Source organism: Erpetoichthys calabaricus, chromosome 10 (assembly GCF_900747795.2).
Source record: "Erpetoichthys calabaricus chromosome 10, fErpCal1.3, whole genome shotgun sequence".
In the NCBI taxonomy this organism is placed as follows: Eukaryota; Metazoa; Chordata; class Cladistia; order Polypteriformes; family Polypteridae; genus Erpetoichthys; species Erpetoichthys calabaricus.
Window position 1 is genome coordinate 48,379,809 of NC_041403.2, and position 24,073 is coordinate 48,403,881.

Consider the following 24,073-nt stretch of genomic DNA (forward strand, 5'->3'; position numbering starts at 1 on the left):
TTCCTGCGTGCGCCATGGGTGTCTAACTTGTCGGCGACTTAGTGAATCCACGCCCCTTCCTGCGTGCTTTCATGGGTGTCTTGCTTGCTCTGGCGGCGGCTTAGTTTAGTGAATCCACGCCCCTTCCTGCGTGCTTTCATGGGTGTCTTGCTTGCTTGCGTGCTTTCATGGGTGTCTTGCTTGCTCTGGCGGCAGCTTAGTGAATTATATATATAGATTTTAGGTTCCTGGGGGTACACAGCACAAAAGATCTGATATGGCCCCAAATATCTTCCAACTGCTGAAACATGCAAAACAGAGATTATACTTTCTAAGGAAGTTTAAAAAGCTCATCTAGCATTGCACTGCTAAAAAAAAAACTCTTGTATGGAAAGTTCTTGTGCAGCTGTGTGGCATTCTGCTACTAATCAGAGATTCACATCTTGCGGTACTCAATAACCTGGATGGTGTCTGCATTTGCCGACTACATAAGAAAGCTAGAAGCATTACCAGAGTCCCAGACTACAACTGGACATTGCATTTGTTCCCCTTTAACATCTGCCAAATGGCACAGGATAATTCTAACTCACACAAATTTATTATAGAACAGCTTCTTTACAAGAGCTGTAGCCTTTCTCACTCTCATTCTACTCTCCCAAAACTATAAAGAACTTTAAATTTGCTTTTGACATCATTTATATTTACATTTATTTTCTTAGCAGACTCTTTATCCAATGCAAGTCTGGGAGACTGTTTAAGAACAAGTGCTACACCATACTGTACAATATACAAAACTTAAGACAAACTATGTAGAATAATGCATGGTTATATATAAAATAAACAAATAGACTATAATACTTGAGATGTAATAATATATGGTATATTTCACTATTGTTATTATAAAAGACCCTTAACAGCATTGGGAAGAAGCACAATGATTGGCTCCCTACAGAGGCACACATTAAGTTCAAAGCTTTGATTTTTCCCTACGGAGTAGTCAGTGGGTTGGCACATGTGTTTATGGAGATGCTTGTGAGGTCCTATGCTCCTTATTGCCTACTCAGATATGCTGATTTCACCTCTGCATGGTATCAAATCTCAATCCAGACTTATTCTGTGTGTAGCTCCCACCTGTTGGAAAAAACATACCTGCCTACCTTCATCAAAACTGCTGACTCCCTTAATGTATTTAAAAAGCGTTTGAAGATTCTCTTGTTTTGTGAATTTCTGTCTAATTAATAATGGCTTTGATAGGTTCTTGAAACAAAGGAACTGTAATGTGGCTGCATTTTGATTTGAGCTCCTCACTTTTGATAATCAATAGATGTAACCATGTTCTATATTATGTACTATGTGTTTCATTATTCCATTAAAAAACATTGCCACACTAACTTTCTTTGTATGCATTACAATGGCAATAAAATATCTTACTTATCCACAAAGATCTTCACTCCCAATTTATTTGCCTATTTGTCTTGCAGATGCACCCTATTTCTTCAGTAAAGGAAGTTTTTCTAGTAAAATTCTTCATAGTAGTAAAAAAACCTAAAACCTTGTTTTTTGCAACATGCCTTCTTTAATACATTACAACTAATATAAAGTTTTGAATAGAAATTGCACAAATCAGAATATAAAAAATAGTAAATTAAAGTTAAATAGATTTGTTAGCTTTTAGTTTTAAACACTAAAACCAATTACCCTAAGTTCTTGTCAATAAGCCGCGGCTTATCTAAGGAAAAAAGTTGTGAAAATGAAAAAATAGAATATCGGCTTATACATAAGTCCGGCTTATACATCCATCGCGGGGGTTGCGTTCCAGAACCACCCGCGAAATAAGAATATCCGCGAAGTAGAAACCATATGTTTATATGGTTATTTTTATATTGTCATGCTTGGGTCACAGATTTGCGCAGAAACACAGGAGGTTGTAGAGAGACAGGAACGTTATTCAAACACTGCAAACAAACATTTGTCTCTTTTTCAAAAGTTTAAACTGTGCTCCATGACAAGACAGAGATGACAGTTCCGTCTCACAATTAAAAGAATGCAAACATATCTTCCTCTTCAAAGCAGTGAAGCAAACAAATCAATATGTCTGTTTGGCTTTTAAGTATGCGAAGCACCGCGGCACAAAGCTGTTGAAGGCGGCAGCTCACACCCCCTCCGTCAGGAGCAGACAAAGAGAGGGAGAGGGAGAGTTTGTTTTTCAGTCAAAAATCAATACGTGCCCTTCGAGCTTTTAAGTATGCGAAGCACTGTGCAGCATGTCTTTTCAGGAATCAGCTTTACAAAAGATAGCAACGTGAAGATAATCTTTCAGCATTTTTAGACGAGCATCCGTATCGTCTAGGTGTGCAAACAGCCCCCCTGCTCAATCCCCATACGTCAGGATCACAGATAGTCAGCGCAAGAGAGAGAGAACAGTAAGCCGGGTAGCTTCTCAGCCATCTGCCAAAAGCGTCCCTTGTATGAAATCAACTGGGCAAACCAACTGAGGAAGCATGTACCAGAAATTAAAAGACCCATTGTCCGCAGAAATCCGCGATATATATTTAAATATGCTTACATATAAAATCACAATTTAAATGACCGCTACGCGCTCGTGTTGACTCGGCGACGCCCAGAGCAGAAAGAACGCGCTCCGGCCGCTCCAACTGCGCCATGCGGGGAGTGAGAGAGACGGCAATATCTCACACTCTCTCCCCCTTAAAGAAATTAAATGGGCGCGAGTGCAATATCTCACACTCTCTCCCCCCTTAAAGAAATTAAATGGGCGCGAGTGAGACCACTGACCTCCCTCCCTTCTATTAGTTATAGGTTATAGTACGTTCGGCTTATCCATGAGTCCGGCTTATCTATGATACGATTTTATTTTAAAAATTCGTATGATTTTTGGTCTCCGGCTAATACATGAGTCCGGCTTATAGACAAGAACTTAGGGTAAATGTATGTGCCAAAGACTAAGTTAATGCCAGTCAATGGTTTAAATTTAAAATACATACAGGTACAGAAAAACTAAAATTGGAAAATATCAGAATGAATTAAAATAATCTTCAATATAAATAATTTTTATTCTAAAATAATAATGTATTTAAATACATCTTCCAGTATAGCTTATAACAGTTATACCAGTATACCATTTTATATAACCTAAAATAGCAGGAAAAAAAACAGACTTTCATTATAATCTAGTCACGTTTAAAAAAAATTCTTCTACAATTAAAATTGTGATAATTATTAATTTATGGAAACCTAATGTAGTAAGTGACAACAGTAAATGCATATTACATGTTAATTTTTTCATCAAATTTCTTGAAATATGTCAAAAACGTTAACACTTATTTTTGAAAAATGTCAGAAGTCAGCATGCACATTTCAAGCCATGTTGTCTACATTCTGGCATGCACCTCTAGAAAACAGAAACTGCAAAGTCACTGAACTAAAGATGCCTCTTTGTCTTCCACTTAGACCATTCTGGCACCTGTGTAATATTGATGTCGTAATCCATAGTAAGATCAACTGCTTCCAGGTGATTTTGATTTCAAGTCAACAGAAGGTCTGTTATCATTGCAATGTAATGTTTTGCTATTTTTTTTTCTCTCAATTCTGCAACAAGTTTATTGTGATATGTCCAGAGTAAGGACAACTGTGTACCGTATATAATGCCTTCAGCCTAAAGTCTCGACTTTCTAAAATAGATATATTTAAATAAGGGATTTTTTTGTTTTCTAATAAATTGGAAGCTCTACAGATATTAAAAATACTATGTGTATGTTTTTATTTAGGTAGAGTAGAAGAATATCAATACAGTGATCCCTCGCTATATCGCGCTTCGCCTTTCGCGGCTTCACTCTATCGCGGATTTTATATGTAAGCATATTTAAATATATATCGCGGATTTTTTGCTGGTTCGCGGATTTCTGAGGACAATGGGTCTTTTAATTTCTGGTACATGCTTCCTCAGTTGGTTTGCCCAGTTGATTTCATACAAGGGACGCTATTGGCAGATGGCTGAGAAGCTACCCAACTTACTTTCTCTCTCTCTTGCGCTGACTTTCTCTGATCCTGACGTAGGGGGTGTGAGCAGGGGGGCTGTTCGCACACCTAGACAATACGGACGCTCGTCTAAAAATGCTGAAAGATTATCTTCACGTTGCTACCTTCTGTGTGCAGCTGCTTCCTGAAGCGACATGCTGCACGGTGCTTCGCATACTTAAAAGCTCAAAGGGCACGTATTGATTTCTGACTTTGTTTTTCTCTGTCTCTCTCTCTCCCTCCCTGCTCCTGATGGAGGGGGTGTGAGCTGCCGCCTTCAACAGCTTTGTACCGGCGGTGCTTCGCATACTTAAAAGCCAAACAGCCCTATTGATTTGTTTGCTTTCCTCTCTGTTTCCTTTGAAGAGGAAGATATGTTTGCATTCTTTTAATTGTGAGACAGAACTGTCATCTCTGTCTTGTCATGGAGCACAGTTTAAACTTTTGAAAAAGAGACAAATGTTTGTTTGCAGTGTTTGAATAACATTCCTGTCTCTCTACAACCTCCTGTGTTTCTGCGCAAATCTGTGACCCAAGCATGACAATATAAAAATAACCATATAAACATATGGTTTCTACTTCGCGGATTTTCTTATTTCGCGGGTGGCTCTGGAACGCAACCCCCGCGATGGAGGAAGGATTACTGTACATTTGTAAGAATATACAGTATATATTCTAATGAGCTTAATTCATTTGATCATTTCTGGAGGAAAGGAAAGCTTAGTTGGATGGACAGATACAAAAGCATAAAAAATCCAGCACATATATAGACAAAAATGTAGTTTACTTTTAAATATTAATAACATTAAAAAAAACTATAAAAGAAAAATATTGAAGTTTCAACAGCTTGGATTTTTATCTAATAGGTTATAAATACCTTAACGGACTTATGTGCAGTACAAGAAATGCCAAAAACACCATGACACAAACAGTTCTTCTTTTTGGAGCTGTAAGCTTAAGGTTCTGGTTCTAGAAAATAAAATAATTGAAAATAATGTTTCAAGATAATTAATAAGAGAATAAAACATACAAAGCATGTAAACAAAGAAAAACATATTTTGCCTACCTCTGATAAAAGTCCTTCAAGCTGCTTTTTCAGAAGTCCATTTTCATTCATCAGCTTTACATTTTCAGATAATGCTAGTTTTAACCTAGCTTCCAAAGTTAAAAGATACTCCTTTTTCTTTTTGCGGGAAAGAGACGCAGATTCACGATTTTTTATCATTCTTTGCTGTCTCCTCAATACATTTGTCTAGGAACAAAAATATTCATAATAAAATACTCATTAGTACAGATATTAGACTCTGAAGACAAAAGCACAGCAGTAAGAAATTTATGTCTAATGAAGCAATTTTTACTCTTTTCTCCCTAAAGGTCCTTTTACCATCAACTACAATAAAATGAAGAAGTACTGCTCTAGTTTTGATTTAAAACTGTTCTGTTATTCAAAATCTCATTTGACCCATGAACAGAAAAGCCCCAATTAAGCCAGTATATTGTATTTCTGAAAAAATAATAAATAGCATTGTTATCAATAAAAATGAGAGGCAGACATACCGCATATATATTTTTTTAAGTTTATACTGATAATTCACTGGCATGGTATATGAAAGTGCACCATTACTTGATAAAGTTATCAAAATTTCTGTTAGAACTTGAAATCTAACCAACAGTTACACAATTAACCAGACAGATACATTTCATCACATAAAAATGCATTTTATTCATATACAAACACTGGATTCTTTATTAGGTACACCTGTTTGACTGATTACATACAATCAGTCAATCACATGACAGCAACTCGGTGCATTTAGTGATGTAGACATTACCAAGAAGACCTGCTTACATTCAAACTGAGCATCAGAATGGGGACGAAATATGATTTAAATGACTTTGAATGTGGCATGGTTGTTGATGCCAGACAGTCTGGTCTGAGTATTTCAGAAACTCCTGGGATTTTCACATGCAACCATCTCTAGGGTTTACAGAGAATGATCCATAAAAGAGAAAATATACAGTGAGCTATAGTTCTCTGGGTGAAAATGCTTTGTTGATGTCAGAGGTTAGAGGAGAAGGGCCAGACTGGTTCAAGCTGATAAAAAGGCAACAGTAAATCAAATAACAACTTGTTACCATCACGATATGCAGAAAAGCATCTCTGAATGCACAACACATCAAACTTTGAAGCAGATGGGCTACAGCAGCAGGAGACCACACTGGGTGTCAGTCCTGTCGGCGATGAACAGGGAACTAAGGCTACAATTCGCATGGGCTCACCAAAATTAGACAACAGAAGATTGGAAAAATGTTGCCTAGTCTGATGAGTCTCAATTTCTGCTGTGACATTCAGATGGCAGGGTCAGAACTTGGGAGTTAAATACATGATCCATCTTGCCTTGTACCAATTGTTCAGGCTGGTGGTGGTGTAAAGGTGTGGGAGATATTTACTTGGCACACTTTGGGCCCTTTAGTACCAAATGAGCATCGTGTAAATGCCACAGCCAACCCGAGTATTGTTGCTGACCATGTCCATCCCTTTATGACTGCAGGGTACCAAACTTCTGATGGCTACTTCCAGCAAGATAATGTCACATATCACAAAGCTCAAATCATCTCCAACTGGTTTCATAAATATGACAATGAGTTCACTGTACTCAATGGCCTCCACATTCACCAGATCTCAGCAGGAAAAATGTAATGCTATCCTGTCAACATGGACCAAACTTCCTGAGGAATGCTTCCAGCACCTTGTTGAATCTATGCCACAAACAATTGAGCACTTCTGAAGGCAAAAAGGAGTCAAAACCAGTACTAGCATGGTGTACCTAATAAACTGACCAGTGTGTGTACATATGCTGTGTGTGTGTATGTGTATATTATATATACATTGTAGTGGCTGGCCGGGGCGCCCCCACGCTGGAAGGACTGGGGGAGTAAGTGTGGCCAGTGCGTTACCTCCCCCGTAGCGCTAGATGGCAGCCCCTATGGGTTACGGCAGTGCCTAGGACTCCCACAGGGGTCCATGGGAGTTGGAGTTTGATACAGCCCTGTTAGGGTCAGTTGGTGCCGCTACAGAGTGCTGTAGTGGCTGCAGAGCCCTAGAGAGCAGCTCTTCTGCCACACCTGGAAGTGCTGCTGGAAGTAGGGCAACAAGCACCTGGAGCACTTCCAGGTGCCTTATAAAAGGAGCCAACAGACACTACTTGGGGGCCAGAGTTGGTAGGACGGAGACAAAGCTTGCCAAGGAGGAGTGTAGATAGAAAAGAAAGAGAAGGAGAGAGAAAAAGTATTTGCATTGTGTGGTGCTTGTGCTTTTAGACTGTGTTTAACTTGTGGGAATGGATAAGGCGTTACCCACAAGAGAGAAAATAAAATAAAAAAATCACGTGTGCTTTTATAAGTGTGCCTCTTGCATCTGTCTGTGTCGTGATGGGTGGTTGCTACACCCCTGTGGTGTTACAACACACACACACACACACGTGAATATTATATTAATATATATATATATATATATATATATATATATATATATATATATATATATATATGCACACATACACACATACATACACACGCACATATGCACACATTATATTAGAATAACATTCATCCGCCAGTAAAATATATTTATTTTAGAAGCTAGAAATCCAAAAAAGGGAGAGTCCCTCACCCCTCTTGCCGCACCCTCCCTTATCATTTTGACGCATCAGAAAGTACAGCACACATCCTCTCCAGATCTGGGATCAAGATAGCAAATGGTCCTTTACAATGCCAAGCAGCCATACATACTGTACACACATACACAGAGATGATAATTGTGATAATTGGTAAACCATGATTCAACACTACAAGATCATTATCTTGTAGTAAATACAAAAGGCAAAAAATGACTGAAATATGCAACACAGTAAATAAATCACAAGATCAGGCATATTGGATAAAATAAACATTGATAAAGGATTTAGTTACTTGGAGAAGTTACTCCAGTCTTTTATCTGTTATTTCAGTGTCAAACAGAATAGCTGCAAGAATTCAACTACCCCACATAATTCATCAGTTAGCCATACTTCTTTAACAGGTGTTGCTGAATGCTGGAAAAAAAAACTTGTTTTTTTTTTCCCTCTTTTTAATGGCAGTAGTTATGCGTTCTGTCATTGGGAAGATATGCTAATGGCTCTGACAGCTTGCACAATTAAAATCGTTGGAGAAAGTTTAAGTTTCCAGAACAACCAATTGCTCTTTTACTTTAATATGGAATAAAACCAGGCAACCATATTCTCAGGTTTAAAATATAAAAATCAAAACACTCCAATACTATATCTAAAATACCATCTGGATAACAGCTGCCAAATATCTGTACTTAATTAAAATTATAAGAGTCTGATCTGATATTTTCCAAAAGGATGTTGGTGTAATATAGCTGAATGCCACTGCTTAAATGTAAAAACAGCAGTATTCTGTAAGAAAATGTCCTTGTATATTTTTTTTTATCTTCAGGACAATATATTAGATTTTACGGCACTACCTAGATGGTGATCAAACCACAATGAGAGAACAAAAAGATAATCAGAAGTTTCAGATGAATTATTTACAAATCGATATAGATTACATTCAGATAAAAGCCTAACCATTAATAGTTTGTTTAATGATTTTTAAAAACACATTATGCTAGTTGGCTTGAGTTATTAAACTTGTTTACATGCAACTACTAACTTTTCTGATGAAAAATATTTAAAATCAATACATGATAGGACTTCAGTAGATAGATAACACAGGCAAGTTGCCATAGGATAATGCATGGCAAGGAGAATAATATGTAAATGTCTACATATGTAACAAGTTAGAAAATGCATCCATATCATAACATTCAAGTGCTTACGTGCTCTGTGATTTTTAATCTTGTATCCAACTTTTACTGAAGCAACTTAACCCAAATGTAGGGAAATAAATAACACAAGCATCTCTTGGCAGAAAGGGATAGGAGCAGGATAGGAAAACAATGTCTATCCATCCCAGTGTACACTCACTCATAGAGAATTTAGAATCACGAATATACCTAAGATGAACATTTTTGGGATGTCAGTGGGATTAAAAAAATAAATAAATAAAAAACAGGGTACACAGAGAAACCTATAATTAAATCTGTAGTTGCCAACATATTTTAAAGCTTTACAGCACTCCACGGTCTAATTGTAATGTGTTCTGCAGTGAAGTGATTTTGTGCAGTAACAACACTGCAGTTTCTCAGGAAAATGAAGACCAATTTAATGTATCTTGGTGACATGTATATAAAATGTTAGCCGCAAATTATGGACCACAATGATAAGCCTCTACATACTTTAAAAGAAAACACCTTTATTTGTAATCAAACAAGCAACTTTACAAACTTATTTTCAAAATAAAAGTACCACTACAGCTGTCAAAAGGCTATATTGCCATCTATTCATTTACCTTATCTGTGTGGCTACATCATTTGGATAAATTAAAAATGTAAATGTACTTTAAATAAGAATGTAACTATAACACACAGGCTAAGGCAGAAAGATGATGCATTATTTTATACTTTTCTTTTTTACTTTTTACGTTGTTGGAAGTAAAACTCATAATAATATCATGTTGCCAAAGCAAGCAAGATATTTTTTAAAAATTATAGAAAATGCTTAACTTTGTACCACAATTTTTTGTGTGGTATATACCATCTTTGTGAAGAAATAACTTCAACATGAAAAAAATCAAAATCATCCTTTAAAGGACAATATACAGAAGGAATGGGATAGGTATGGCATCGTTGTGCAGCATGTGCACTAAGTGTGCATGAAAACTCTTCTTCAGTATATGGTTCCAAAAACTGGATTCAGGTTTTAGCAGTAATTATGTCAGATGGATTTGTCTGCTGTCCTTTTACTGTATAATTCTCACAGCTCACTCACATATTTTTAAACTAAAAAAAATGTTAGTTTGCCATAAAAAAGTGATCCCTGTAAAAAGTAGAATAATGGATTGTGTTAAGAGGAGGGAGAAATCAAGCAATTTTGGAATTGAGGTGTAACATAAAAATGCAATCATAAAACAAAAACACTATTGTATAAAAGCAAACTGTTTTTTGGAGAACGTACATTTTCACAATCTACATGACTAATAAGGCCAAGTGAAGTAATTCAGTTGTTCCATACTGAAATGATGGAGTGGATTTCAATGGACATGTTGGTGAAGGGAACAGAGGAGAGGAGGTAGTTATGGTGTCAAGGAGAGGAACGCAGAAGGTCTGATGGTAGTGGATTTTGTGAAAAGGACAGACATGGCTGTGGTGAATAAGTACTTTAAGAAGAGGGAGGAACATAGGCTGACGTACAAGAGTGGAGGAAGATGCACACAGGTAGATTATATCCTGCGTAAGAGGGTCAGTCTAAAGTAGATTGTAGACTGCAAAGTGGTGGCAGGGGAAAGCATAGTTAGGCTGCTTAGGATGGTGGTCAGTAGCGTTACACTGGAGATCAAAAGAGGAGGAGAGTGAGGGCAGAGCCAAGAATCAAATGGTGGAAGTTGAAAAAGGAACACTGCAAGGTTGAGCTCAGGGAGGAGTAAGACAGGCATTGGGTGGCAGTGAAGAGTTATCAGACAGCTGGACAACTACAGCAGAAGTAGTAAAGGTTATAGCAAGAAGGGTGGTAGGTGTGACATCTGGAGAGAGGAAGGAGGAAAAGGAAACCTGGTGGTGGAATGGGCAAAGTACAGGAGAGGAAACAGAGAAATAGGTTGGTGAAGAAGAAGTGGGATAGTCAGAGAGATGCAAAAAGTAGACAGGAGTACAAGAAGATAAGGCAGAAGGTGAAGAAAGAGGTGGTGAAGGCTAAAGAAAAGGCATATGATGAGTTGTATGAAAGGCTGGACACTAAAGAGGGAGAAAAGGACCTGTACTGAATGGCTACACAGAGGGACCAAGCTGGGGAAGATGGGCAGCAGGTTAGGGTGATAAAGCATAAAGATGTAAACATACTCAAGAGCGAGGAGAGTGTGTTGAGCAGATGGAAAGAGTACTTTGAGAGGCTGATGAATGAAGACAACGAGAGAGAGAAGAGGTTGGATGATATGGAGATAGTGAATCAGACAGTACACTGGTTTAGCAAGGAGGAAGTAAAGACAGCTATGAAGAGGACGAAGAATGGAAAGGCCGTTGGTCCTGATGACATACCTGTGGAAGCATGGAGGTGTTTAGGAGAGATGGCAGTGGAGTTTTTAACTAGATTGTTTAATGCAATCTTGGAAAGTGAGGGGATGCCTGAGAAGTGGAGAAGAAGTGTACCGGTACCAATTTTTAAGAACAAGGGAGATGTGCAGAGCTGTAGTAACTACAGAGGGATAAAATTGATGAGCCACAGAATGAAGTTATGGGAAAGAGTAGTAGAAGCTAGGTTAAGAGAGGTGATGATTAGCAAGCAGAAGTATGGTTTCATGCCAGGAAAGAGCACCATAGATGTGATGTTTGCTTGGTGGGAGTTGATGGAGAATTACAGAGAAGGCCAGAAGGAACTGCACTGTATCTTTGTGGGCCTGGAGAAAGCATATGACAGGGTGCCTAGAGAGGAGTTGTGGTATTGCATGAGGAATTCAGGAGTGGCAGAGAAGTATGTAAGAGTTGTACAAGTTATGTATGAGGGAAGTGTGACAGTAGTGAGGTCTGTGGTAGAAGTGATAGATGCATTCAAGGTGGAGGTGGAATTACATCAGGAATTGGCTCTAAGCCATTTCCTATTTGTAATGCTGATGGACAGGTTGACAGACAAGATTTAGACAGGAGCCCCTTGGACTATGATACTTGCAGATGACATTATGATCTGTAGAGAGAGTAGGGAGCAGGTTGAGAGGACCCCAGAGTGGTGGAAATATGCTCTAGAGAGGACAGGAATGAAGGTCAGTAGGAACAAGACAGAATGTATGTGTGAAGATGAGAGGGAGGTCAGAGGAGTGGTGAGGATGCAGGGGATAGAATTGGCGAAGGTAACAGAACAGAGTAACGGGGAGTGTGGAAAAGAGGTGAAGAAGAGAGTGCAGGCAGGGTGGAGTGGGTGGCTGGAGAAGAGTGTCAGGAGTGATTTGTGACAGATGGATATCATCAAGAGTGAAGAGGAAGGTGTGCAGGACAGTAGAGAGACCAGCTATGTTATATGCGTTGGGGATGGTGGCAATGACCAAAAAACACGGGAAAGAACTGGAGGTGGAAGAGTTAAAGATGATAAAGAGTTGCATTGGGTGTGACAAGGATGGACAGGATTAGAAATAAGTACCTTAGATGGTCAGCTCAGGTTGAACAGTTTGGAGACAAAGTCAGACAGGCAAGATTGTGTTGGTTTGGACATGTGCAGAGGAGAGATGCTGGATATATTGGGAAAAGGATGCTAAGGATGGAGCTGCCAGGTAATAGTAAAAGAGGATGGCCTAAGAGAAGGTTTATGGATGTGGTGAGAGAAGACAAGCAGGTGGTGGGTGTAACAGAGCAAGATGCAGTGGACAGGAGGATATGGAAAAAGATGATTCACTGTGGCAACTCCTAACTGCTGAAAGAAGAAGATAAGGATGGTACTATGCACAACTAAAATAAATCTCTTAGGTAAGTAAGCAGTCAGTAAAACACTCATAAACAGAGTCTCGGCATTAAATAAGTTGAGAATGATTCTGTCCAAATAGATCTTTTAAAAATTATTGGCAGTCAAAAATAGTAGCTGCCACACTCTCATTCAGCTTATATGCCAAGATTTCTAATAACTTAAGCCACAAAGTAACTGTCATCTATTTCGCAAGTTTTTAGGTTGTTTTGACTAGCTAAATGTTGCTTAATGTAAAACTATTCTTTTTTTTTGTGCCCTTTGCATTAGATACAGTCTATAAAATAAAGAATTAACTATGTTGTCCAGAAGGATTTTTATCTGTTTATATTTCATGTTATTAAATATAAGATCGGACAAATATTGTGTAAAAATACATCATTCCAAGTAAGGTGAGCAAAAAAAAAAAAAAAAAACAGTACATCATAAGCCTGTTTTCACAAGTGTGGCATAAATCTGGAAAGGAAAAATAATCTTAAATAAGCCTAGTACTAATTGAATATTTATATCCGGGAAGGAAGCTATAGTGGACAGTAATGATGCATTAGCTGCTGGAAAATGTGACAAAGAAATGTTTAATGGTATAAAAGTGCTTCTAACTATAACATCTTTCGAAGTGCCTGCATAACTCTACCTCACTGTACCTGCCAAATTTGTCATGCAATGCAGCTGTCTGAAAACTTTATGGAAAGACAAATCTTCAGTGTATTCCATGCTTTTAAATTTGAAGGTTGTTAGTACAACTGAAGAAACATTTTAACACCACTTCATGAGTTTAATAATTATTAACTTATATATTTGAAAACAAATTTTTCTTCAATAAAAATGACCAGAATTAATTGTATGAGCTTAAAAATCATGAAAAATTAACTGAACCTAGCACCACAACACAAAAAAGGAAGCAAAGCATTTCTGAAATTGCCAAGTGACACATCATCAGAAGCCACTGAAGCCTTGCTTTCTACTGAAAAAAAGAACTGTATAATGAATAAAGAATAAGTATAATGAAAACAGAACTGTATGAATATATAAAAAAATCAAATGCAGTTTGCTAAAAAAGTGTCATTTTGGACAAGCATCTTTTAAAATATTTAACATTGAATCAAAAACTACTACAAAAAATCTTCAAGGTATGCACTTCATCCAAAGTAGTTTTATTGGATTTTATTTATTACAAATGTACCTTCAAAGAACTTTTCACTCTGAGATAAAATTTACATTTGAGCATATATTTGTTTTTTAAATAATTTCTTTGCTGTGTATACTGTTAGATACAAACATTTTTTGAATGCCCCTGATGATTTAAGTAGAGGGTGAATAGATATGCATTCTTTACTCCAAACTAAATTATATAATTTTAAATCTGAGCAGATTCGCATGTTGATGTTTGCTGCTTTGACAATACTAAATTTACCTAACATAGATGTGTATTCCTTGGAAATTAAAATACCACCATGACATAAATGCTTGGTTTTCTAGATTATACATTAAATAACATACGAGGTGTGAACCAAAAATACATGAATGTTATAAAAAAAGAAACGTTTATTGCAGTAAAAGATTTACAGCTACTAGACACCCTCAAAATACTCTCCTCCACTTCGAATGCACTTATCCCAACGCTCCTGACACTTTGCGAAGCAGTTCTGGAAGTTTTCTTTCCAAAGTGTCTTTAGTTGGGCTGTCGTGGCTGCCTGGATGTCCTCAATGGATTGAAATCGTTTGCCTCTCATGGCCATTTTCAATTTAGGTAACAGCCAGAAGTCGCACGGTGCCAGATCCGGCAAACAAGGTAGATGCAGACACAGCGTATTGTTTTTAATCGACAGGTATTGTTTTTAATCGACAGATATTGTCATACTAGAAGGGATGTGTGACAAGGAGTGTTGTCATGGTGAAGAATGAAACTGTTTCAACATTTTCATCTGTTATTGAAGTCGAGGGACGTCCTGATCTTTTCTCGTCTTCAACCAAGTCAGATCCATTACGAAATTGATCAAACCACTTGTAAACAGTCTTAATTGTTGGTGCAGTGTCACCATAAACCGATTTTAACATCTGATGGGTTTCCTGAGCTTTTTGCAATTTGAAACAAAATTTCATGTTAATGCATTGCTCGATATCCACTATTAACGACAATCCTGAAAAACACACTTGAACTCAACAGTGGCTCACAAATGACTGACAGTATCAAACAAGTTGAAACTTGTCACCAACTAGGCTCTAGGGTGTACATGTCAGAACCTGCATTGAATTGTTCCGCGTTGCTCTTGGATGGTGCTCTGCATCAACATTCACCGTACTTTTTGATCACACCTCATAAATAGTCCCACCAGCACTTATTCCCACAAAGTCCCACTTTAGAGAACTCTTACATACCAAAAATAATTGATTAAAATAATAACTTTATTCATCTGTCCATTCATTTTCTGAACCAGCTTACCTAGCACATGGTCGCAGAAGAAAACTGGGGGGAGTTGGAATAGAGAAACCAGCACTATATGGGACACAGTTCCTTCGAACGGCACATTTACGCACATACTCGTATTCATTCACACTAAAACAAGTTGACAGTTGGTCTGTCTGTATGTCATGCAACTGCACAATTAGCAGAAGCAGGAGTAAATGGAGAACAGTCAGAAAAATATAGGAATAAGAGAAGGTTGCCAAATTCTATACAGAAAACACCTAGTCCATGAACTGAACTTATGTAAAGCCCTGTAAGACAGCACTGCTATTTTCAGTACCATCAGGTTGTGCATGATAACTTAGTTCTACACAGAGATGCAAATGAATATGGTCTTGCCAATCTCTTTATTTTTAAATAGACAAAAAGTAACATAATGAGGAAGAAGAGCTTGGCTACTTTTTCAGGTAACATATATTATCATGTCTATGAAACAGTGCCAGATGACTTCAATTCAAAAGTAAATATACATGTATTATCAAACCTAATGAAATTTTTCTTGTTACCCTTTTAATTAATTGTTCCTTAAAACACTTGATAACTACATTCTCCATCCATTCCATCCATTGTCTCCCGCTTATCCGAGGTCGGGTCGCGGGGGCAGCAGCTTGAGCAGAGATGCCCAGACTTCCCTCTCCCCGGCCACTTCTTCTAGCTCTTCCGGGAGAATCCCAAGGCGTTCCCAGGCCAGTTGAGAGACATAGTCCCTCCAACGTGTCCTGGGTCTTCTCCGGGGCCTCCTCCCGGTTAGACGTGCCCGGAACACCTCACCAGGGAGGCGTCCAGGAGGCATCCTGATCAGATGCCCGAGCCACCTCATCTGACTCCTCTCGATGCGGAGGAGCAGCGGCTCTACTCTGAGCTCCTCCTGGATGACCGAGCTTCTCACCCTGTCTTTAAGGGAAAGCCCAGACACCCTGCGGAGGAAACTCATTTCAGCCGCTTGTATTCGCGATCTCGTTCTTTCGGTCACTACCCATAGCTCATGACCATAGGTGAGGGTAGGAACATAGATCGACTGGTAATTGAGAGCTTCGCCTTGCGGCTCAGCTCCTTTTTCACCACGACAGACCGATGCAACACCCGCATTACTGCGGATGCCGCACCAATCCGCCTGTCGATCTCACGCTCCATTCTTCCCTCACTCGTGAACAAGACCCCGAGATACTTGAACTCCTCCACTTGGGGCAGGATCTCGCTACCAACCCTGAGAGGGTACTCCACCCTTTTCCGGCTGAGGACCATGGTCTCGGATTTGGAGGTGCTGATTCTCATCCCAGCCGCTTCACACTCGGCTACGAACCGATCCAGAGAGAGCTGAAGATCACAGCCTGATGAAGCAAACAGGACAACATCATCTGCAAAAAGCAGTGACCCAATCCTGAGCCCACCAAACCGGACCCCCTCAACGCCCTGGCTGCGCCTAGAAATTCTGTCCATAAAAGTTATGAACAGAGTCGGTGACAAAGGGCAGCCCTGGCAGAGTCCAACTCTCACTGGAAACGGGTTCGACTTACTGCCGGCAATGCGGACCAGGCTCTGGCAACGATCGTACAGGGACCGAACAGCCCTTATCAAGGGGGCCGGTACCCCATACTCTCGGAGTACCCCCCACAGGATTCCCCGAGGGACATGGTCGAATGCCTTTTCCAAGTCCACAAAACACATGTAGACTGGTTGGGCAAACTCCCATGCACCCTCCAGGACTCTGCTAAGGGTATAGAGCTGGTCCACTGTTCCGCGACCAGGACGAAAACCACACTGTTCCTCCTGAATCCGAGGCTCGACTATCCGACGGACCCTCCTCTCCAGGACCCCTGAATAGACCTTTCCTGGGAGGCTGAGGAGTGTGATCCCTCTGTAGTTGGAACACACCCTCCGATCCCCCTTCTTAAAGAGGGGGACCACCACCCCGGTCTGCCAATCCAGAGGCACTGTCCCTGATGTCCATGCGATGTTGCAGAGGCGTGTCAACCAGGACAGTCCTACAACATCCAGAGCCTTGAGGAACTCCGGGCGTATCTCATCCACCCCCGGGGCCCTGCCACCAAGGAGTTTTTTGACCACCTCGGTGACCTCAGTCCCAGAGATGGGGGAGCCCACCTCTGAGTCCCCAGGCTCTGCTTCCTCATTGGAAGGCATGTTAATGGGATTGAGGAGGTCTTCGAAGTACTCCCCCCCACCGACCCACAACGTCCCGAGTCGAGGTCAGCAGCGCACCATCCCCACCATATACAGTGTTGACACTGCACTGCTTCCCCTTCCTGAGACGCCGGATGGTGGACCAGAATCTCCTCGAAGCCGTCCGAAAGTCGTTCTCCATGGCCTCCCCAAACTCCTCCCACGCCCGAGTTTTTGCGTCAGCAACCACCAAAGCCGCATTCCGCTTGGCCTGCCGGTACCTAGCAGCTGCCTCCAGGGTCCCACAGGACAAAAGGGACCGGTAGGACTCCTTCTTCAGCTTGACGGCATCCTTCACCGCCGGTGTCCACCAACGGGTTTGGGGATTGCCGCCACGACAGGCACCGACCACCTTACGGCCACAGCTCCGGTCAGCTGCCTCAACAATAGAGGCACGGAACATGGCCCATTCGGACTCAATGTCCCCCCACCTTCCTCGGGATGTGGTCAAAGTTCTGCCGGAGGTGGGAGTTGAAGCTACTTCTGACAGGGGGCTCTGCCAGACGTTCCCAGCAGACCCTCACAACACGTTTGGGCCTACCACGCCTGACCGGCATCCTCCCCCACCATCGAAGCCAACTCACCACCAGGTGGTGATCAGTTGACAGCTCCGCCCCTCTCTTCACCCGAGTGTCCAAGAAATGTGGCCGCAAGTCCAACGACACGACCACAAAGTCGATCATCGAACTGAGGCCTAGGGTGTCCTGGTGCCAAGTGCACATATGAACACCCCTATGCTTGAACATGGTGTTCGTTATGGACAATCCGTGACGAGCACAGAAGTCCAATAACAAAACACCGCTCAGGTTCAGATCGGGGGGGCCATTCCTCCCAATCACGCCCTTCCAGGTCTCACTGTCATTGCCCACGTGAGCATTGAAGTCTCCCAGCAGAACGAGGGAATCCCCAGAAGGTATGCCCTCTAGCTAGGTTCTAGGGTGGGTACTCCGAACTGCTGTTCGGTGCATACACACAAACAACAGTTAGGACACATCCCCCCACCCGAAGGCGAAGGGAGGCTACCCTCTCGTCCACCGGGGTAAACCCCAATGTACAGGCTCCAAGTCGGGTGGCAATAAGTATACCCACACCCGCTCGGCGCCTCTCACCGGGGGCAACTCCAGAGTGGTACAGAGTCCAGCCCCTCTCAAGGAGATTGGTTCCAGAGTCCAAGCTGTGCGTCGAGGTGAGTCCGACTATATCTAGTCGGAACCTCTCAACTTCGCGCACTAGCTCAGGCTCCTTCCCCTTCAGAGAGGTGACATTCCACGTCCCAAGAGCCAGCTTCTGTAGCCGAGGATCGGACCGCCAAGGTCCCCGCCTTCGGCCACCACCCAACTCACACTGCACCCGACCTCCTTGGCCCCTCCCATAGGTGGTGAGCCCATGGGAAGGGGGACCCACGTTGCCTCTTCGGGCTGTGCCCGGCCGAGCCCCATGGGTGCAGGCCCGGCCACCAGGCGCTCGCCATCGAACCCCACCTCCAGGCCTGGCTCCAGAGTGGGGCCCCGGTGACCCGCGTCCGGGTGGGGGAAAACGCCGTCCAAAATTTTTTTCCATCATAGGAGGTTTGTTTTAACCGCTCTTTGTCTCATCCCTCACCTAGGACCAGTTTGCCTTGGGTGGCCCTACCAGGGGCATAAAGCCCCGGACAACAGAGCTCCTAGGATCATTGGGACACGCAAACCCCTCCACCACGATAAGGTGGCGATTAAAGGAGGGGTAACTACATTCTTGTCTTCAAAATTACAATTCTCTTAGCTGGTGGGAATGTGGTAGGCAGTAGTGTTATACCATACACAATATGTTTTGCTGAATCAGTATGAAATAATGGCGTGAAGTGTAACTCCAATGCTTTAGCACGTAATCCTCATAGCACTATTTAAAATCTTCTTTTTCTTAAAAAGAAATGCAGGAAAATTCCAATTTACCAGAATGTAGTATGTCAAGACAGTCATTCATAAAGTCAACATTACATTCACAAGCTTTTCTCATATAATTATACTAGCAAAATACCCGCGCTTCGCAGCGGAGAAGTAGTGTGTTAAAGAGGTTATGAAAAAGTAAAGGAAACATTTTAAAAATAACGTAACATGATTGTCAATGTAATTGTGTTGTCATTGTTATGAGTGTTGCTGTCATATATATATACATATACACATATACACACATATACAGATATATTATATATACATATACACATATATTTTATATATATATATATATATATATATATATATATATATATATATATATATATATATATATATATATACACACACATACATACATACATACATACATACATACATACATACATACATATACACACATATACACACATAGATGCACTTACAATAACATAGAAATCAATATAAACAACATTAACATCATTATCATATGAGAATATGAAGTAATATATAAGAAGCACATTTCATATAAATATAAATTATTAAACAGTAAAATCTTCTTCTATAATTTGCTACCGTGGCTTTTCGTTGGTCTGTCCAGGATTTTAAATCACCTGTAGCTTGCAAACCGTTTCACCTATTGACTTGAAATCTGGTACACATATAATACGTCACGTCTGCTATCCGCTTTATGGGTGATGATTGTATTACTCTTTTTATGTTTATTTTATTTTAGAATCGACTCCTATCTGCGCACACCAGGGCGGCCGTGGGCAGATGCGTATGGTGTATTCACTCCATGTTATCGTGCATTGCGCTGTCACTGGTATTTTGATAAAAGAATTTGAACAATATATAAGAAGCGTATAAATTATTAAACAGTAAAACATTAACATTTAAGAAGTAAAGTTACATTGAGTACTACTGCAGTGCCTTCGGGTATACCTCATTTTTTGTTTGCCCATTACATGCTTAAATGTATACATTTTTTGGTGTACCTACCCGAGAAGACGCGACATATAACCGAGCGTGGGAGAAGCATGGATTTTAAACACGCGTTGAGTTCATCTGCTGGTCTCCCTCGTGGAATAACTGGTAATGTTTGACTAAAATGTACAGCGAGTAAAACGACATTACCTCCTTTTTTTTTTTTACGATCTCTGAGATCTTGCTTTTTTCGGTTCAAGGCTTCATAAGCTCTTTTATGTGCCATGGTGTACTTAATAAGTACTAATTATCCCAAACCATCATCTTTGAATGTTGCAAGACTTTCGCCTTGTATGTAGATCGGGGTAATTACATTCATTGCATTCCTAGTCTGAATCACAATCTGATTGTATGGGTGGTTACCTGGCACTGTAGGGTTGCCACCCATCCTTTAAAATACGGAATCGTGCCGCGTTTGAGAATGAAATTGCGCGTCCCGTTTTGAATCAATACTGGACGGGATTTATCCCGTATTTTTTTATCATTTTTTTTTTAAAGCAGCGTGTCATGCAAATCATCCCACACGCATTTTATGAAGATGCCTCCTTTCCTACTTTTGATTGGGTAATACTTGATGTCATCGTTAGTTTGATTGGTCTTTTTAACTGTCCAGTGAGGAGGGCGTGTCTTTTAAGTAGAGTCTGCAAAGTGTTGGCACTGAGATGTGGCGTCAGCGCCATAGTTGAAGCCCCTAACGTTGCGGTCAGCAAGTCGGCTAACATCCGCCATGTGCCGTCTTTCAGTTGCGAGAAGCAGATCATAGAATGGTTGAAACTGTTGCCCCTAATGTTGCGCCACAGCGTGTGGTTCGTTTATACCTCGTGTCTTCTCATTAAACTTTTATCTCGCGAATATGTTATTGCAATCCGCAGCGGGAGCGTTTCTATAAACTTAATTTAAAGTTACGTTTTACACCGTGCTTTGTTTCCCTTATGAACATGCTTGTATGCTTCACTCGCTCCGTTCTCAATTGTTTAATTAATTTTTTGCTCTTCGCTGTTTCCGGCTCTTCCTCCATTTCCCCCTACTTCGTTCTTTTATCTTGCGAATATGTTATTGCAATCCTTAACGGGAGCGTTTCAATAAACTGATTGAAAATAGTTTTGCATTTACCTTTTTAGTAAAAGGCGAGCTTTTAAGCCTGAGAAATCACCCCGTAAATGCACACGTTTAATTGCACATGTGTTAATATGTATGGTTACACAGTATTAAAAGACAGTGAACAACGTCAGTTACCTTTGTTCCCGCGTTTGATAAAAGGTGAGCTTTTAAGCCTGAGAAATCACCCCGTAAATGCACACGTTTAATTGCACATGTGTTAATATGTATGCTTACACAGTATTAAAAGACAGTCAAAAATTAACGTCATTGAAACCTGCCTAACTTTTGTAAGTAAGCTGTAAGGAATGAGCCTGCCAAATTTCAGCCTTCCACCTACACGGGAAGTTGGAGAATTAGTGATGAGTCAGTCAGTCAGTCAGTCAGTCAGTGAGTGAGTCAGTCAGTGAGGGCTTTGCCTTTTATTATTATAGATTTCTGACTTGCAGTCAATTTTAAATGCTGTTGTGAAAATTATATAAAGAGTTATATGAGGTAATGGCATTTTAACTAATTTTCTTAAGACAATAAATGGCTTTCAGACGAATTAAGGACTGATTTCAAAATTCTACTTCAAACATATAAAGCTTTACATGAGTGGGAACCCATTTATTTTTCCAGTATTTATTAATGCATGCATCTCAGAGCTGACCTTATATCAACCAGGTATCATTCTTATATAAAACACCAATAAAAATATAAATATTTTTGAGTTTGGGACTTTATCTAAAGATGCCATTGCATGGAAAAATCTGCTTGCTAGTTCATGGGATGCCCCATTAGTCTCAGTATTCAAATCCAAACTGGTAACTGATTTATTAAGGCTCTTCATAGTATTTTTAAGTTACTGGTTCAAAAAAAGAATAATGAAATTCAGTATGAAATGCTACAGATATTGTATAATTGTTTTCAGAAACTGAAGTAATACAGATTGTGTACTTACAGTCTTTGAGAATATTATAAAATGTTCAGAGAAGCCTGGGTGGTAAGGAATAATAAATTTGCCTGTTGCAAGGGATCACTGATGCACTACAAGTTTATTTTCTCAAGGAATACTTTTTTATTAGGTTTTTTGAGGGTTAAAAACATGCAACAATAAATAAACATAATAAATAAATCACAAATCAAACAAAAATACAATCAGTACAATAAGATGCAACCAACTCTTAAAATCTTAGCCCTACCCAGTTCAGAGAGCTACACTGTATGTGAACAAAAACCTATTAAAAGATAATAAGGTTCCTCATGTGTATTAAGACATCAAAAGAAAATATGTACAGAGACAGAGGCCAGTCTGTCTTATTTTAGAACAACATTAATGAATTCTTGCCAAATTCTTAAGAAGCTTTGCAGCATTCCTCACTGAGAATTAAAAAAATATATACTGTATTTTTAGTAAATTTCAGACAGTGCACTACCATTCGGTTATGGAGGATAGGTTAAGATTCTTTCAAAATAAATCAGCACACAGTCAATGTAATATGGAAGATCAAAACAGATGTAATTCTATTTGGTGTAACTCCAAACAGCTCCATAAAGGATTAGCAAGAACTGTAAATCTACGTATTTGATAAATAAGCTAATATGTTTCCTCAAAAAGACATCTGTAGAACAATATCAAAGTATACAGTATAATATAGTGAGGCAGCCCAAGATGACATTGTTTGGAGTTAGGATCCTGGCCCCAATAAACTGAAGTGAATTTTAATCTTGAAAGATCCGAGTGATGCACACTTTTAAGATTAATAACACCATTACTGGCACTAATTGATAAAGAATTTTATATTATAGATGACTGAAATCCTTTTCTTTGAAAGACAAGGTAAAGACACAAAAGAATACTAACAATGACAGGCTTTACTAAAATTGTTCAGCACAACAAATCCACCAACATAACAAGCCCAAAATCCAAAAAAACCTCTGCAGCATATGCATAACAAAAACACCCAGACCTCGAAGGCTTAGTTAATAAAATACTTTAATATAATTGATTCTAAACATTTAAGAATTATACGAAACACAACAAGAAAATTAAGTAACACATTAGCAAATTGCCTAGCATTCAGAAACCGCCTCACAACTATTGCTAACAATTGCATAGGGTGTGCAACACGAAATGACTTGATCTTTTCTGGAAAAAGCTACCAATGTCCTCCTTGCTATTAGCAAGTATACTGGGAGTTGACTGAAAAGAGGACACTCTTGTTTAACTTAATTTTGAGCACAGAGTGTCATGTTTTAGTCAGAGTATATTGCCTGGCTTACATTTATTTTTCCCTTCTAAATCTTATTTGTTTTATTCATTCTGCATCTTTATATTTGTTTTATTATAAAGTCTTTTTTAAGTTATTTATGGTATAAATGTATTTTTTGTAAACATTGTTTTCTTTATTTATTATTTACTGTCTGTGTATTTCATGTTCTCCCATGTCCCTTATGTTTTGTGGGTAGAACCCTATGGGATGGGGATACCCTGATGTCATCGCTGAAAGTCTGGACTGGACCAGACATGGACAAGCTCCTCAGGTGGTCCAAGGAGTCAGGACTACCTGGAGAAGCCAGTATAAAAGAAGCTCCATAAGCTACATTGGGGCTTCTTGGGGAAGTTGGAGCAGACAGCACTTCGAGAGCACAACATATGCACTTCCAAGCTGCTAAAACCCATTCGCCTGGATGTGCAGTTGCCACTGATCCTTAGATGTGGATACTGGTCTTGGGTTGGCTTACAGAGCCGGGGGAACACAGGTGGCCTTTGACCCTGGATGACCAGATTGGGGTGAACTCAGAGTTGAAGAAGCCTGGAACACGTG

At 40.0% G+C, this 24,073-nt stretch overlaps 1 protein-coding gene across 4 annotated transcripts in view; it reads right to left on the reverse strand.

Moving 5' to 3' along the window:
• atf6 (activating transcription factor 6) overlaps positions 1-24,073 on the reverse strand; it is a 204,965-nt gene that overhangs the window by 110,006 nt on the left and 70,886 nt on the right. For all 4 annotated transcript variants that reach the window (XM_051933018.1, XM_051933017.1, XM_051933015.1 and 1 more), the window contains 2 exons: positions 5,081-5,266; positions 4,892-4,983 (listed from right to left, as the gene is read on the reverse strand). In XM_051933018.1, the coding sequence (XP_051788978.1) occupies positions 4,892-4,983; positions 5,081-5,266 (278 nt within the window). The remainder of the gene's footprint in view (positions 1-4,891; positions 4,984-5,080; positions 5,267-24,073) is intronic.